This window comes from Schistocerca gregaria, chromosome X (assembly GCF_023897955.1).
Source record: "Schistocerca gregaria isolate iqSchGreg1 chromosome X, iqSchGreg1.2, whole genome shotgun sequence".
NCBI classification, from domain to species: domain Eukaryota; kingdom Metazoa; phylum Arthropoda; class Insecta; order Orthoptera; family Acrididae; genus Schistocerca; species Schistocerca gregaria.
Genome location: NC_064931.1, coordinates 865,665,829 through 865,682,026, shown reverse-complemented (window position 1 = coordinate 865,682,026; position 16,198 = coordinate 865,665,829). Strand labels below are relative to the sequence as shown.

Genomic DNA, 16,198 nt, shown 5'->3' with positions numbered 1-16,198 from the left:
CAAAGACGTTTTGGCTGAGATTATTTTATGCTTATGGGTGTTTCTCCCACAACGAACATGAAAACAGAACCCTGTATTATCACTCATATTAACTAATAATCTCCTCTTTGTGAAAGCGAACATTGAAACAAACCAATAAATCTGGAATGTTGTTGCTATACTGTACGTGCTAGAAGTGAGGACATTCGAGATATCGTGTGGTAAACACAAATAATATCTACGGCAGAGATTATGGTAGCCGTTGCTGCGGACATTTTCTTGACTTCTGGTAGATGTATCTGTAAGTGCGAAAGATGTGAGTATTAAAATTGAGTTTCATTCTTCAGTTGCATGAATTTTTTACAGTTTTATATGTTTTATTACTTGCTTACCTTTACGCTAAGTTTGTTAAGCCTTCCCGTTTTATGTGTACCAATTGGCTATGATGTAATGAGATTTTATGACTTGCTTATCGTCACGCCATATTTATTAATTCTTTCCCTGATATATGTAACAGTTATTTGTGTTTTAATGATGCCGTGCTTCAAATAATTATTTGATGTTTCGTAGTCGAAGAAAATGAGGCTAGCAGGGAATGTGAAAATAACCGACTACTTGGAAAAAACCTTGCTTCAAAACAACGATTCAGTGGTGTCTCTTTATTCTGCTCATGGCGAAGACTTTTTGTCAGTACTGAATCCGCACCTCAAACCCGGCCTCAGATACAAGGTACTGGACTCTTACCATAAGTTATGTTTAACGAAAGGCTACCACTTCATGATATCTTATTTTCAAATGTGTACTGCTTTACATTCTCTCATTTGCAGTGAATTTACACAGTTGTATTTAGTTGTTGGTACATAACATAAAGCATATTGGGCGCGTTATTTGGTACGATGTTCATGCAAAAATTCTATCTTTTGTGCATGTGCAGCGTAATGTTTTAGTGATATTAACGTGCTGACAACAAAATGTATTTTGTGAAGATGTCGAAAATTGTGTATAGTCAGTCATTCACCTACACCAACTAAAGCATTTCAATCTGAAAGTGCGATCTGTATACTACGGTACACTATGATCACGTCAACAGATATTTTAATGAAGCCGACTATGATGATAACTTAATGTTAATAAACTGTAACTTTAATTCTTTTATTTAAATGAATATCTGATAGATAACTAAAACTATTATAATGTTTTATGTAATAGAGGCCTACAAAATCTCGTCGTAGTTACATGTTGTTTCCAGTAATCTCTGTTGCACATATCATCACTTATGTCCAAGGGCGTGCCCAGGATCTGAACTGGGGGGGGGGGGGGGGGAGGAGGTCATACAAGTCTCAGGAAACAAGGACTCAAGACAACATACAGCACTTAAATAAAACAGTAAACCGGTGAAAAACTGCTTTTAATAAACACTTTAAATACAAGAATTCACTTGCACAATCGGAGAAAACATGCAGCGTTTCTTATTAAATAAAACAGTAAACTAGTTAAAAACTGGGAATATCTTCTACCGGGAGGGGGGGGGGGGGGGCGGGGAGGGCGGGCAGCAACTGCCTCCCCCCCCTCCCCCTTGCCCCTCGCTGGGTACGCGAATGCTTATGTCATTGATACAGTTGCATTGCTTAGAGTTTATTCTCTCTTCCAGGAACTGTAAGCTGCATTTATACAAGTTAAATATGAATTGTAAATTCTATGAAGTATTATTTTTTGTGCTGTGTAAAAGACTCTATAGCTGCATGGTTATGTTTTGCTCTCTTGTGTTCTTTTAAAGATCAAGATACTGGTGTTTTTAATAAGTCACACTGTTAAATGGGCCTAATAATCTATCTTCGTATTGCATTCTTACTGGCATGTCCATATCTGTTGGTGCTAATTTTTGACCATTATCACATGCTGTGTGTGATACTGTTTATAAAATATTTATTAGCCTACTTTTGAACACACATAAGTGTTGTTCTGCATGTTTAGTTTTAGCTGTAACACATAATGTATAGTTAACAACAACAACAACAACTGTTACATAATTGTGAATTTTTACAGCTGCATTTACTAAATACATACCGGTACTTGAAATTTCCAGAATATTGGGTAATAGTCCGAATAGTATACCTTTTCCTGGCTATGTAGCTATATATTTATGAATTTGCACAGTCATTGCTAAAGTTTGTTCTGGTTAGAATATGGTCTTTGTCAAGTGTGCCGAAGTCTTGTGCTGATCTGATAACCTCCCTCCTCCCTTAAATTACTTTTGGTGTTAGCCATTGAATGAAAGTATGTTTCATGAAAGAGAAAATTATATTGTAGTGATATCCATAGAGAAAACTAGGCACCAGCAAGTGTATAAAATGTCATAAAAGTCTGCCAACAACGTTCCTTCATTTGTTTTTCTGTGCAAGGAGGTGGTCTGTAATAGCTTACAGCTGAGTTTTGGTTTGTATGCTGTATCACTTCTAGTAGTTCGTTTTCATAAGGTTGGTAGCAGAAGTTACCTGTGGTGATTTACTAACCCCAGTGGTATTAAGGATTTATTTTGTAATTAACATGTTTTTCTTCTGTTTGATGTTTGAATTACGGAGTGATAAACTATTAGCCTCTCTGGAATCTGAAATAGTTGTGAGCTATAATGTGAGAACATATTTAAGTATAATTATATTTTGTGATTTCTCTTTCATATGAGAACTGGTGGTAGAAACCAGAACTGTAGCAGAGACATAATTCATGTTGTTATCAGTACTCCAAGGAGACACTTTGTTGGACTTCCTGAAAGGCTAAATGGCATTTGGTCATTATAATAATATGAGAATTTTAAGTGCACATCCATAAAATGTCGTTTATATTCTTTGCCTTTCATGTAATCTGTTTTATTACCAACTGACAAGACTTTGAAGAGACAGTATTTATTATTATGTGAATTCAGTAACCGTAAATAAAACGTTACTCATCAAAAGAAGAGGTTTTTGAATAGGAAAAGCACATAAGTTCTATGTACATACTTTATTTTGAATTGTGGACTCCACATTCCAAATAGATAAAAGTCGGAAATCTTCATGACAGTTTTGTATCTATTCATTGCCATTGGAAGATATCAAGCAACACTGCGTTTATCAGAATTGAACTACTCGTTGAGGAATGCTATTTCAATTTTGGGATACACAGTTCTTTAGTAGCAAGTATTGTGATTGAAAATATCACTACTTAAGGGGATTGAAGTTACAGATTCATTTACACCAAACAATTAAAGAACTCATGTTTTCATTAACTGTTGGGCTGATTAACAATTTACCCATTATGTGTTTTCATTTTGCTTATCCAGTAACAAGTCATAACAGTGTTCAGGACTGAACACATATGAAATGTGATCTAGATTACCTTTTGCATATGGACTTTGTTCAGCACTGTAACAGTTGTTACTGAGTAGGCAGATTGAGCATATATGATGGGCATACTGTAGGCTGTTATACACTGATGTTGAATGTTTTACTTTGCTGAAGACAATGATTAGATAAAAATTATATCTGCTTTTAAATACATATGAAATTTACAAGATCTAGACTGACCACTGGAAAGTGATGTGGAGAATTACTTGAAAGAGTTGGTTGTCAGAGTGCAAGATGTTCAGGAGTTATATTTTTTCTTTGTCTGTATCTACCTTTTGCATATAGCAGTTGTGTTGGTGAAGTATTGACTCTTATGAACATTTTATCTGTGTAGCAAGAGTTATTGAGTTTTACTATTATCTTACACCTTCCCCCCCCCCCCCCCCAATGAACCATGGACCTTGCCGTGGTGGGGAGGGTTGCGTGCCTCAGCGATACAGATAGCCGTACCATAGGTACAACCACAACGGAGAGGTATCTGTTGAGAGGCCAGACAAACGTGTGGTTCCTGAAAAGGGGCAGCAGCCTTTTCAGTACTTGCAAGGGTCACAGTCTGGATGATTGACTGATCTGGCCTTGTAACAATAACCAAAATGGCCTTGCTGTGCTGGTACTATGAACGGCTGAAAGCAAGGGGAAACTACGGCCGTAATTTTTCCTGAGAGCATGCAGCTTTACTGTATGATTAAATGATGATGGCGTCCTCTTGGGTACAATATTCTGGAGGTAAAATAGTCCCCCATTCGGATCTCCAGGCGGGGACTACTCAAGAGGATGTCGTTATCAGGAGAAAGAAAACTGGCATTCTAGGGATCAGAGCATGGAATGTCAGATCCCTTAATCGGGCAGGTAGGTTAGAAAATTTAAAAAGGGAAATGGACAGGTTAAAGTTAGATATAGTGGGAATTAGTGAAGTTCGGTGGCAGGAGGAACAAGACCTCTGGTCAGGTGACTACAGGGTTATAAACACAAAATCAAATAGGGGTAATGCAGGAGTAGGTTTAATAATGAATAGGAAAATAGGAATGCGGGTAAGCTACTACAAACAGCATAGTGAACACATTATTGTGGCCAAGATAGATACGAAGCCCACACCTACTACAGTAGTACAAGTTTATATGCCAACTAGCTCTGCAGATGACGAAGAAATTGAAGAAATGTATGATCAAGTAAAAAAAAAATTATTCAGATAATGAAGGGAGATGAAAATTTAAAAGTCATGGGTGACTGGAATTCGAGTATAGGAAAATGGAGAGAAGGAAACGTAGTAGGTATTCTTTCAATTGCTCCCTTATGCTCTCCCTGAAACTCTGTACAACCTCTGGTTCTTTCAGTTTATCCAGGTCCCATCTCCTTAAATTCCCACCTTTTTGCAGTTTCTTCAGTTTTAATCTACAGGTCATAACCAATAGATTGTGGTCAGAGTCCACATCTGCCCCTGGAAATGTCTTACAATTTAAAACCTGGTTCCTAAATCTCTGTCTTATCATTATATAATCTATCTGATACCTTTTTAGTATCTCCAGGGTTCTTCCATGTATACAGCCTTCTTTCATGATTCTTAAACCAAGTGTTAGCTAAGACTAAGTTATGCTCTGTGCAAAATTCTACCAGGCGGCTGCCTCTTTCATTTCTTAGCCCCAATCCATATCCACCTACTACGTTTCCTTCTCTCCATTTTAATACATTGGAATTCCAGTCACCCATGACTATTAAATTTTCGTCACCCTTCACTATCTGAATACTTTTTTTATTTGATCATACATTTCTTCAATTTCTTCGTCATCTGCAGAGCTAGTTGGCATATAAACTTGTACTACTGTAGTAGGTGTGGGCTTCGTATCTATCTTGGCCACAATAATGCATTCACTATGCTGTTTGTAGTAGCTTACCTGCATTCCTATATTCCTATTCATTATTAAACCTACTCCTGCATTACCCCTATTTGATTTTGTGTTTATAACCCTGTAGTCACCTGACCAAAAGTCTTGTTCCTCCTGCCACCTAACTTCACTAATTCCCACTATATTTAATTTTAACCTATCCATTTCCCTTTTTAAATTTTCTAACCTACCTGCCCGATTAAGGGATCTGACATTCCACGCTCCGATTCGTAGAATGCCAGTTTTCTTTCTCCTGATAACGACATCCTCTTGAGTAGTCCCTGCCCAGAGATCTGAATGGTGGATTTTACCTCTGGAATATTTTACCCAAGAGGACGCCATCATCATTTAGTCATACAGTAAAGCTGCATGCCCTTGGGAAAAATTGCGGCTGTAGTTTCCCCTTGCTTTCAGCCGTTCGCAGTACCAGAACAGCAAATCCATTTTGGTTAATGATACAAGGCCAGATCAGTCAATTATCCACACTGTTGCCCCTGCAGCTACTGAAAAGGCTGCTGCCTCTCTTCAGGAACCACATGTTTGTCTGGCCTCTCAACAGATACCCCTCCATTGTGGTTGCACCTGCGGCACGGCTATCTGTATCGCTGAGGCACACAAGCCTCCCCACCAACGGCAAGGTCCATGGTTCATGGGGGGAGAAGGTATGCTTAGAAAACTTTATTGCTGAAGCAATTTCTGACAAAAGCAGGAAATACAGGTTCAAGTTGTGACCTGTTACAAATTTTAAGTTGTCGTGATCTATTTATTAAATTTCAGATTCGACAATTATGAATGATTATTACTATTATAATTTCCTTTTACTGCATCTTCATTGACTTCATCCCCATCAATCAATTTATTTCATTTCAAATATATCCCTTATAGCAGGGAAATTAGTGGCTGTCTACTGTCTTTGATCTGTCAGTGATGCTATTGTCACATACCCCATAGGAGAACCTCTGGTATTAGTGTTAAGAAATCATAAACAGAAACGTCACTGACAGTGAATCACTGATTCTGTCCTGGAGGCATACACAAGTAACCATAATGCTTAACACAACTACTCACAAATAACAGGAAATCCAGGTTTGGGTCCCAGTCTGGCACAAATTTTCAAATGTCGTGATACGTATTCGTTGCACTACAGGTCTGGTGTTTCAGAATGGACTGCACTAACATAATTTCACATCATTGCACTGTCATTGATTTCTTTCTCACTCACCTGTTTATATTCATTTCAGCGCATTTAGTTTATTTCAGGAAAATAATACTGTAACGGACCAAGGATCAAGCCCAACTTTTCAGTTTCTTGTCTGGTATTTACACGCTTAAGCACTGAGCCACTGCAATGAAAAAATTTGTCACTGCATATATTGGTAGCCATGCTGTTTGATAAAGAAAAGTTTATACATTAAATGCAACTCACAAGATGCAGCTTGATGTGAGAACTGCTTGAATCAGGAGTGGAAGAAACCATAAAAAAATAATCACATTTGTGATTTAAATAAGTGGGAGTTGTGTGAAAATAGTAAATGGACTTTGAGGAAACATATGGACAGCTAAGAAATATCATAATTGAAATGACAGGATAGTTTGCGAACCAAAAAAATTTATGAGGAACAGGTAATCTATTTCGCTGAGCTTGCATTTATTGCCTACCCTCACATAATCTCTTTGGAAGGCATACTGCCAGATCCTAAAACACATGATGCCTTTAGGAACTGTTCTGTTCCTCAAAACAAGAGGCAATTAAAGGCATACTTAGGCCTAGTGTCATTTTTCAGGACATTCATTCACTAACCAAATTATGAACACTGATGCTTTACTCAGTCTTCTCTGGAAAAACAGTGTCAAATTGATTTTGAAAACATCATGTAAACCTTGTTAAATGTTAATATTTTATCTCAACCAGACATGAAGGAAGATTTTTGTTTATGCACTAACACGCCAAGTCACAGTCTGGGTGCATGCCTTTTCCAAATGGTAGAAGAAGAGGGAAATCTCAACCCTAAAGTAATTAGCTACACTGAAAATTAAGTGACCTATATGTTTCTTTTTAAAAATCAAAATTTATTATATTTTCTTTGTCTTCAGACACACACACACACACACACACACACACACACACACACACACACACACACACACACATTTATTGTGAATTACAAGGATGCAGTGAGTGTCTGCATAATTCTTAGTACATTACATTCAGTGCAGGTATTATAACAGATTATTGTTTGAACCATTTATTGCATAGTCTCTAATTGATCTGGTCCTCTTGTTGCATATTTCTATATGGTATCTCTCACAAGACTGTCCACATAGTGTACACTTGCAAAGGTTTGACAGTTCATGGTATGTTGTATTTGCACTAATTTCATGGTGGAAGCCGTGTACTGCGAGTGTTGTAAGTACGTGTCTCATGTCTAAATTTGCTGCTATCCAAGTGCGGTCAATCATGGACCCAGATCCGTAGAATTCCGTTGGTACTTCCTCTCTTTTCTTGAGTAGTGATCTTAGTAGGTTCTCCGATGCTGATGTGTTGGGAAGTAAGAACATTGTCCTTAGATCCTCGATGAGGAAAGATTCTCGGGCAAGAAGGTAGACTAATCTTGATCTTGTGGTTTTTGCTACCCCTAATGCTCTTTTGATATAGGTTCCTTTTACTCTTTCCAATGTTTCTAAGTTCCTTTCATTTAGGTGTATCCATATGATTTCTATCCCATAAGCCAGTATCGGTATTATTTTTGATTTGAAGAGTGCTATAGCTGTGTCTAGATTTAGTGTTCTGATGGAACTTATTTCGTTTATCGCTCTGATGGCCTGTGTCACTTTCTCTGTTGTGTGTTTAGTGAAGCACTTTGCAGACGGCTGGAGTGTTATCCCTAGATATTTGTAATCTTTTGTCATAGATATTTGCTTTCCTTGTAGTGCAATTCTTGTCGTTTTTGGGATTTGCCCGCCTGGTCTGAATACCATCATTTCCGTTTTGTCAGTGTTGATTACAAACTTGTGTTTTGTGCACAATTTTTCCACGTCTTCTATAGTCTCCTGTAGTTTCTTTAAGTTTTTTGAGCCTATCACAATGTCGTCCGCATTGGCATATGCTTCGACATCTTCGTCAAGAGCGATTTCCATAATGTCCTTTGCTGCCAGAATGAACAGGAGCGGGCTTAGTGGATCTCCTTGGAGTACTCCGTTTGTTTGCCTTATTGGTTCAGACAGGTCGAGGTTGTCCGAGATCCTTATCTCATTCCATTCATTTATGGAGTTTACAATCCTTGTCCAGAAGCTGTCTCTTCCCAGGGTTTCGTCGAGCATCCTTTTTACTAATGATCGATCGAGGAGGTCGAAGGCCTTTGTGAAGTCTATGAATACAGCATAATATTTTTGCTTCTTATCGATGGTTTCCCATATGTTTTTTAAAAGCAGCTCCACTGCTGTGATAGTGGATCTTTTTCCCTGAACCTGAATTGAGATTCTGGGAGGTGGTCTTCCAAAGTGTGTCTTATTTTTCCTGTGATTAGTTTTGTGAATACCTTAAAAGGGTTTTTTTCCAAGGCTATTCCTCTGTATTTGTTTGTGTCCTTTGGGTCGCCCTTCCCTTTATACTTTACCCTTATTATTGATTTTCTCCACTGGCCTGGGATTTTTGCTGTTTCAATACATTTGTTATAAAGTTTTGTCCATGTTGGTGCTAGCAGATGGGCTGTGTCTTTAAGGTATTCATTGTAAAGCATGTCCGGTCCCGCTGCTTTCTTCCTTTTTGTTGATTCAATGTAGTTTCAGACCTCATTCGGAGTGAGTGGGGACCAGGCTGCCATCTCTTGTGGTGTGAGCTCTTGACTTGCTACCTGTGCTCCTTCTCTACTATCTTTGTTGAGAATGTCTTTGAAATGTCTCGTCCATTCTTCCATGCTTATATAGTGTGACTGTGACTGCTTTTGGGGGCGGATTGCAATGAATGGGTCTCTCGTGGCTTCTTCAGATAGTCTTCTTCCCTCTTCTTCCCTGTGTGCCATTCTCTTCTTCCTTGTTAGTGTTTTGTAGGATCTTCTTTTCTCAGCATATGTTTGCAGTAATGAGTGATTTTATATAAGGCTCTGTGAGCATATGAGCATATTTCTTTTCCCTGGTGAATTTTTGAACAGAGAATTAAACATCTGGTAGACTAATAATTACTGACAGTGTTGTATAGACAGCATTTGTTTAGAAAATGAATTATACATATTTACAAAACCTGTTCACCGATTGATGCTTTTTAGCAAAAATAATTTTTTTCATTGCATGTTTCCTGATCAAGCATCATTAAGGAAAATTGATTTTCAAAATTAAATTACAGCCACATAAATATAGAGAAGACCACAACTGATTAGATGACAGCAGACATAGATACAGTGAAAAATTGGTGTAAATGCTAGTGTTTGGAACCAGATAGTCCTGCATCACCCAGAAGTAGGAAAGTGGGTAGAGAGAATAGGACTATTCATGGGTCAAGAAGATAAAATACCCAGGACATTGTACCTTAGGAGTTACAGCAGTTTGAGATGAGACAATTTTTCATTCTATAATGTATCATACGAACTTAACATTATTGTGTCACCTGGTTCTTGTGTGGTGTAGGAAAGTTATGGTATATGGAATATCTGAGGTGTTCACAGAAATGTGCCCAAGGAATGAAGTTTGGTGAAGGGGGGATGGGGGGAGCAGTTTGCGAAATACATCCGGTATGGTGAATTTTGAGATGTGTCATACTCAAAGAACTAAATTTTACTGGATATATGAAAAACTAGTTGGATCTCAAGAAGTGATAGTTATCCATTCAGTATATTTTGTAAGCAGTTTATATTGATACTTTCATTTAAAATATTATTTCATTGGTCTATAAAAGCTAATATTTTACAATATTATTGTTATTATGGATACCATCATTTTGAGTTAATGATCTGAAATCATAATGTACAATAATAATTAAATTTTACTGGATATGCATAAAACCTAGTGGATCTCAAAAACTGATAGCTATCCTTTCAATAATTTTTGAAAGTAGTTTACCTCAAAACCTACCTCGAAAATATTACATCATTGGTGCATACAAAGTATATATTTTATATTATTACTATGATTATGGATTCCAACATTTTGAGTTAATGATCTGAAGTGGTATCATATCATTAATTAACTCCAGCATGTAACCAGCATTATGTTGCAACTCACAACATATTAGTAGTGGCCAATTCCTGGAGATGACATCTTTTTGATATGGACACATTCTGCATGGTCTTTTATGATCCTTGTGCATGTCACACTGAATGTAATATCAATGAGATGCGACAGGTCTTGTTTGCGTTGTGTAAAATATAAACTGCTGTTGTGGTTAAGTTGTGCAGCAAAAAGGGTGCAGACCATGTGGAATTCATAAGTGGTTATCAGTAAAGAATTCAATTGCATTGTGTTGGGCTGAAGAAACAGAACTGCCATTGGACTCCACATGCCAATATAGTGGACCGATCTTTTCCTGTTGTTTGATTAGAATTGTATGAGGAAGAGGTTGGGAACAATATCTTGACACTATTCAGTAAAGGTTCACATTGCCTTGCCTCCAGGACAGCGTTCAAACCACTGTCACCCCAAAGAAGTGGCTTAATTTTGCATGAACACTGTGACTACCAAATAAACTTAAGCTGCCGAGTGTTTCATGTTCAGCAATGCTATATTTGTGGCCTCTAGCAAAACAGACAATCATTTCTAAGAAATATGACAATTCTACTACGAGTAAAATGTTTGTGTCACGGATTCTAGCGGGAAGGGGGTGTCTGTGTCAAGTAACTCCGCTTGCCTTTCTTTGTGGCTGCACCTGAAGAGTAACAAGAGGCTGCTGTAGAAGAAAAAGTTTTCACTTTTCTTACATTAAGTGTGAATCAGAAACATGATGCATAGTAATTGTTTGAGTAGGCTATTACATGAAGTACAAGAGGTTATGGCTTCTTGATCTGTGAATTTACTTGTCCACTTTCATCTCCTGGAGTTAACAAATTAGTGCATGTCCTTAAATTTTAAGATTAATGTTCTAAATGGATTGAAAGTCTTGCTGTGAAATGTGACTGGCTTATCACATGTTTCTGCATATCTTTCTTACTGTATGATCTTGGAAAAACTCAGTCCTGCTATACAGCATTTTAATTTAGCTATTTTGCGCTACTGTATGATAGCAGAACATTACACCACTGTTATTTATGTGGACATGAGAGTAAATCATGAAACAACATTATGTTGCTGTGAATAACATAATGACATATTTTTTAAAAGAACTCATAAGTACCTAATTGGCTGTACTTCCAGTGTTCCTGTACATATTTACAATTGCAGCATTTGACTTGTTGTTTGATTGAAAGATACTTGTCTCATATCTTTCTCTGATTTTTTTCTGTACTTCTGCTTCTCACTATCCTCACTGATTATGGATTTGGAGCAAGAATATAGCTGGATAAGTTACTTAAGATAGTATTTCCACCTATTTCCCTTACCAATAGCAATAGCAAAACTGCAGGTCCTTGATATTTTTTACACTTGCCAATACTTATTATATGTAGTAGATGTACGGCCTTGCTGCAGTGGGTACACTGGTTCCCGTGAGATCACCGAAGTTAAGCGCTGTCGGAGGTGTCGACACTTGGATGGCTGACCATCCAGGCCGCCTTGTGCTGTTGCCATTTTTTGGGGTGCACTAAGCCTCGTGATGCTGATTGAGGAGCTACTCGACCAAATAGTAGCGGCTTCGGTAAAGAATACCATCATAATGACCCAGAGAGCGGTGTGCTGACCCCACACACCTCCTATCCACATCCTCCATTGAGGATGACACAGTGGTCGGATGATCCCGGTAGGCCACTCATAGCCTGAAGACAGAGTGCTATTTAGTAGATGTAACACTAAAACTCCCCCACAAATCAGGGATGTTGCTGAGGAGGAGAGACAGCCATGTTTCAATGATACAGTTAGCAACATTATAGGAGTAGCAATGTCTGATGGGTGATGTGTGTCCATGGAGAGGCCAAACTAACATATGTTCCCTGACAGGCAACTCTTCTTTGATGTTGAATGATGACGAAAATATCCTGACTAAAATATGCAAACTTTAAAATAGGTCACCACTCAGATTGCATGGTGGGGATTACCTGAAAAGATCTTTTTTTGGAGCAAACAAACAGTAGACATTCTGGAGTGTGAGATCCCTTAATTGTGTGTATAGTTCTGAGAACTTGGAATTAGAAATGAATAGACTGAAGTTAGATACAGTGGGAGTTAGCGAAGTTTGGTGGCTAGATGGATAGGATTTACAGTTGAGTCAGAACAACATTATCATTACCACACCAAATAGAGATAATGCAGGAGTAGGTCCAGTAATTGAAAGTTAAGCAGGAGTGCAGGTAGACTGCTATGAATAACATAGTGGACACATTACTGTAACAAAGATAAACTCAAAACAATGGAATACCATAATACTTATATGCCTACTTGCTCTGCTGATAATAAAGAGATTGTAAAAAAGATAAATGATGCTATAAAGAAATTATTCAGTATGTTAATCCTTTCATACTCGATTTTTTTCTGGAAAAAGGAAAATCATCCTTTACACTTTAAGGCTCTTGGCAAGTTATTAATGATTTTAGTTGCAAAATTTAAACTAAACTATGTACCTGTTTTTGAAATATATATTTTACAACTGATTTCTTTTCATGGATTAAAATAACTAATTTTGAAACTTTCACTGTTGAAATAAATAAACTGATAATTCACGGAGCCTTGAGCAGCCACTGGTGAAGTATCAGTGCAGCAGCAGTGCAGTAGCGAGTCGCGTATTTAGCTTTCATATTTGTTTTGTAGTTTGATTCTTAATTTCTTTCCGAGTGTTTGTGCACTTGCATATTTAATTACATAAAATCCTAGTGTATTCTCGTATTTGAGAGGAGTGATATGACCCCAGGTGTCGCTTGCTGAGTCCGCTGACTCAGCTGCCGAAGCACCTTCTAGTGTACCCGGCGCGTTGGGGCCGCCCTCACCTCAGGGTGAGTGGCAGACTGCAACGCGTTCGCGTCGCTCGAGGTGGAGGGCCAATGTAGAGGCTTTCCGCCTGGCCTCGCCCATTCATCCTGTCAGTGGGCAGGCGGCCACTCCTTCAGCTGGGCCCGAGCAGGCACACTGGGGCAAAGGTTTGCTGGTTATTGGGAGCTCCAACGTTAGATGGGTGATAGAGCCCCTTAGGGAGATAGCATACAGGGCTGGAAAGAAATTCAATGTGCACTCGGTTTGTCTGCCGGGGGGCCTCATCCAATATGTGGAGGCAGCCTTGCCTGTGGCTATTGAGCGTCTGGGGTGCAGTAGTCTGCAAGTAGTTGCTCACATCGGCACCAATGATGCCTGTCGCTTGGGTTCTGAGGCAATCCTCAGTTTGTACGGGCAGCTGACGGATTTGGGGAAGACCGCTGGCCTCGCACGCGGGGTGCAAACAGAGCTCTCTATTTGCAGCATCGTTCCCAGAGTGGATCGGGGTCCTTCAGTTAGGAGCCGAGTGGAGGGTCTCAACCAGAGGCTTTGTCGACTCTGTGGCAGTCTTGGCTGCAGATTTCTAGACTTGTGCTATTGGGTGGGGAATTGTAGGACGCCCCCTAGATAAGTCAGGGGTGCACTACTCAAAGGAAGCAGCTACTTGGGTACCAGAGTACTTGTGACGTCCACATTGGGGATTTTTAGGCTACGCAGTAGTGCGAGGTGTTCTGATGATCACTCACCAATCGACGTGCAGGCGCAGTAAATTTTCAGAGTGTTCGGAATAAAGTTCATGAATTTACTGCACTCCAGGAAGCATGTGGCGCGCAAATTATTCTCGGGACTGAGACCTGGCTGAACCCTGAGGTGGGAAGTGCTGAAATATTTAGTGAGGGTTGGCATTTGTATCGGAAAGACAGATTAGACACTGTAAGAGGTGTTGTCTTCATTGCAGTTGACAAAAATATTGTGTCTACTGAGGTTGAAGTAGAGTGTGATTGTGAAGCTATCTGGAAATGTTTAACAGGGCTAGGGGAAATAAAGTTAATTGTGGGGTGTTATTACCGACCACCAGGTTCCATTGTGACAGTTCAATAATCATTCAAAGGGAGTCTACATTCTGTATTGCAGGAGTACCCGGATCAAGATATATGAGTCAGAGGCAACTTCAACCTACCTAGTATAGACTGGGATGTCTATGGATTCATTACAGGTGGTACAGACGAGCCCTCATGTGAATTACTTTTGAACACATTATCTGAAAACTGTCTTGAGCAGCTAAATCGACAGCCAACGCGTAATGGAAAAATTTTAGATCTGGTAGCCACGAACAGACCAGACCTCATCGACGGTGTCAGTGTTGAGACAGGGATTAGTGATCATGATGTTGTCATTACGACTATGGCTACGAAAGTTAAAAAGTCAGTCAAGAAGGCTAGGAGAGTATTCTTACTAGGAAGAGCAGATAAGCAGTTGTTAGCATCCCACTTAGTAAATGAATCGACTTCATTTACTTCTGGTACGATGGACGTGGAAGAATTATGGGCAAATTTTAAACACATTGTAAATCACACATTGGACAAGTATGAGCCAAAAAAGTGGGTTACAGATGGAAAAGATCCAACGTGGTTTAACAGCGCAATTCGGAGAATGCTCAGGAAGCAAAGGCAGTTCCACTCGTGGTACAAAAAGTTCGGGAGAATGAGGACAGGCAAAAGTTAGTAGAGATTCGTGCTGCTGTAAAAAAAATGATGCGCAAAGTATACAACCACTACCACCGTCATACATTAGCTAAAGATCTTGCTGAAAACCCAAGGAAATTCTGGTCTTATGTAAAATCGGAAAGCAGGTCGAAGGCTTCCACCCAGTCACTCACTGACCAGTCTGGCCCGGCAATAGAAGTCAGCAAAATGAAAACTGAAATTTTAATTTTCGCATTTGAGAAATCTTTCACGTACGAGGATCGTACAAACATACAGCCATTTGAGTCTCGTACAGATTCCCATATGGAGGACATAGTGATAGACATCCCTGGGGTTCTGAAGGAGCTGAATGGGTTGAAAATAAATAAATCACCAGGTCCTGATGGGATTCCAATTCGGTTTTACAGAGAGTACTCTAATGCATTGGCACCTTACTTAGCTTGCATTTATCGCAAATCTCTTGCCCCATGTAAAGTCCTGAGCAACTGGAAAAAAGCGCAGGTGACGACTGTATGTAAGAAGGGCACAAGGACGGATCCTCAGAATTACAGAGTTGCTGTGCATGCATCAGCATGGCTTTAGAAAGCGAAACACAACTCGCCCTTTTTTCAAATGATATCTTGTGAACCATGGATGAAAGGTATCAGACGGATGCCATATTCCTTGACTTTGACTCGGTGCTGCACTGCAGACTCCTAATTAAGGTACAAGCATATGGGATTGTTTCCCAAGTATGTGAGTGGCTTGAGGACTTCTTAAGTAATATAACCCAGTACTTTGTCCTTGATGGAGAGTGTTCATCAGAGGTGAGGGTATCATCTGGACTGCCCCAGGTAAGTGTGGTAGGTTAGCTGTTGTTTTCTATCTACAAAAATGATCTTTTGGGTAGGGTGGATAGCAATGTTGCAGCTGTTCTCTGATGATGTTGTGGTGTACGGGAAGGTGTCGTTGAGTGACTGTAGGAGGATACAAGACGACTTGGACAGGATTTGTGATTGGTGTAAAGAATGGCAGCTAACTCTAAGTATAGATAAATGTAAATTAATGCAGATGAATAGCAAAAAGAATCCTGTAATACCTGAATGCTCCATTAGCAGTGTAGAGCTTGACACAGTCATGTCGATTAAATATTTGGGCGTGACATTGCAGAGCGATATGAAGTGGGACAAGCACGTAATGGCAGTTGTGGGGAAGGCGGATA

At 39.2% G+C, this 16,198-nt stretch overlaps 1 protein-coding gene across 1 annotated transcript in view; it reads left to right on the top strand.

The window, feature by feature from the left end:
- Positions 1–265: 265 nt before the first annotated feature.
- The window catches only part of LOC126298341 (uncharacterized), a 56,721-nt gene continuing 40,788 nt past the window's right edge, over positions 266–16,198 (top strand). The window contains exons 1-2 of the mRNA XM_049989637.1: positions 266–295; positions 550–708. Of these exons, the coding sequence (XP_049845594.1) occupies positions 559–708 (150 nt within the window). The 5' untranslated portion in view covers positions 266–295; positions 550–558. The remainder of the gene's footprint in view (positions 296–549; positions 709–16,198) is intronic.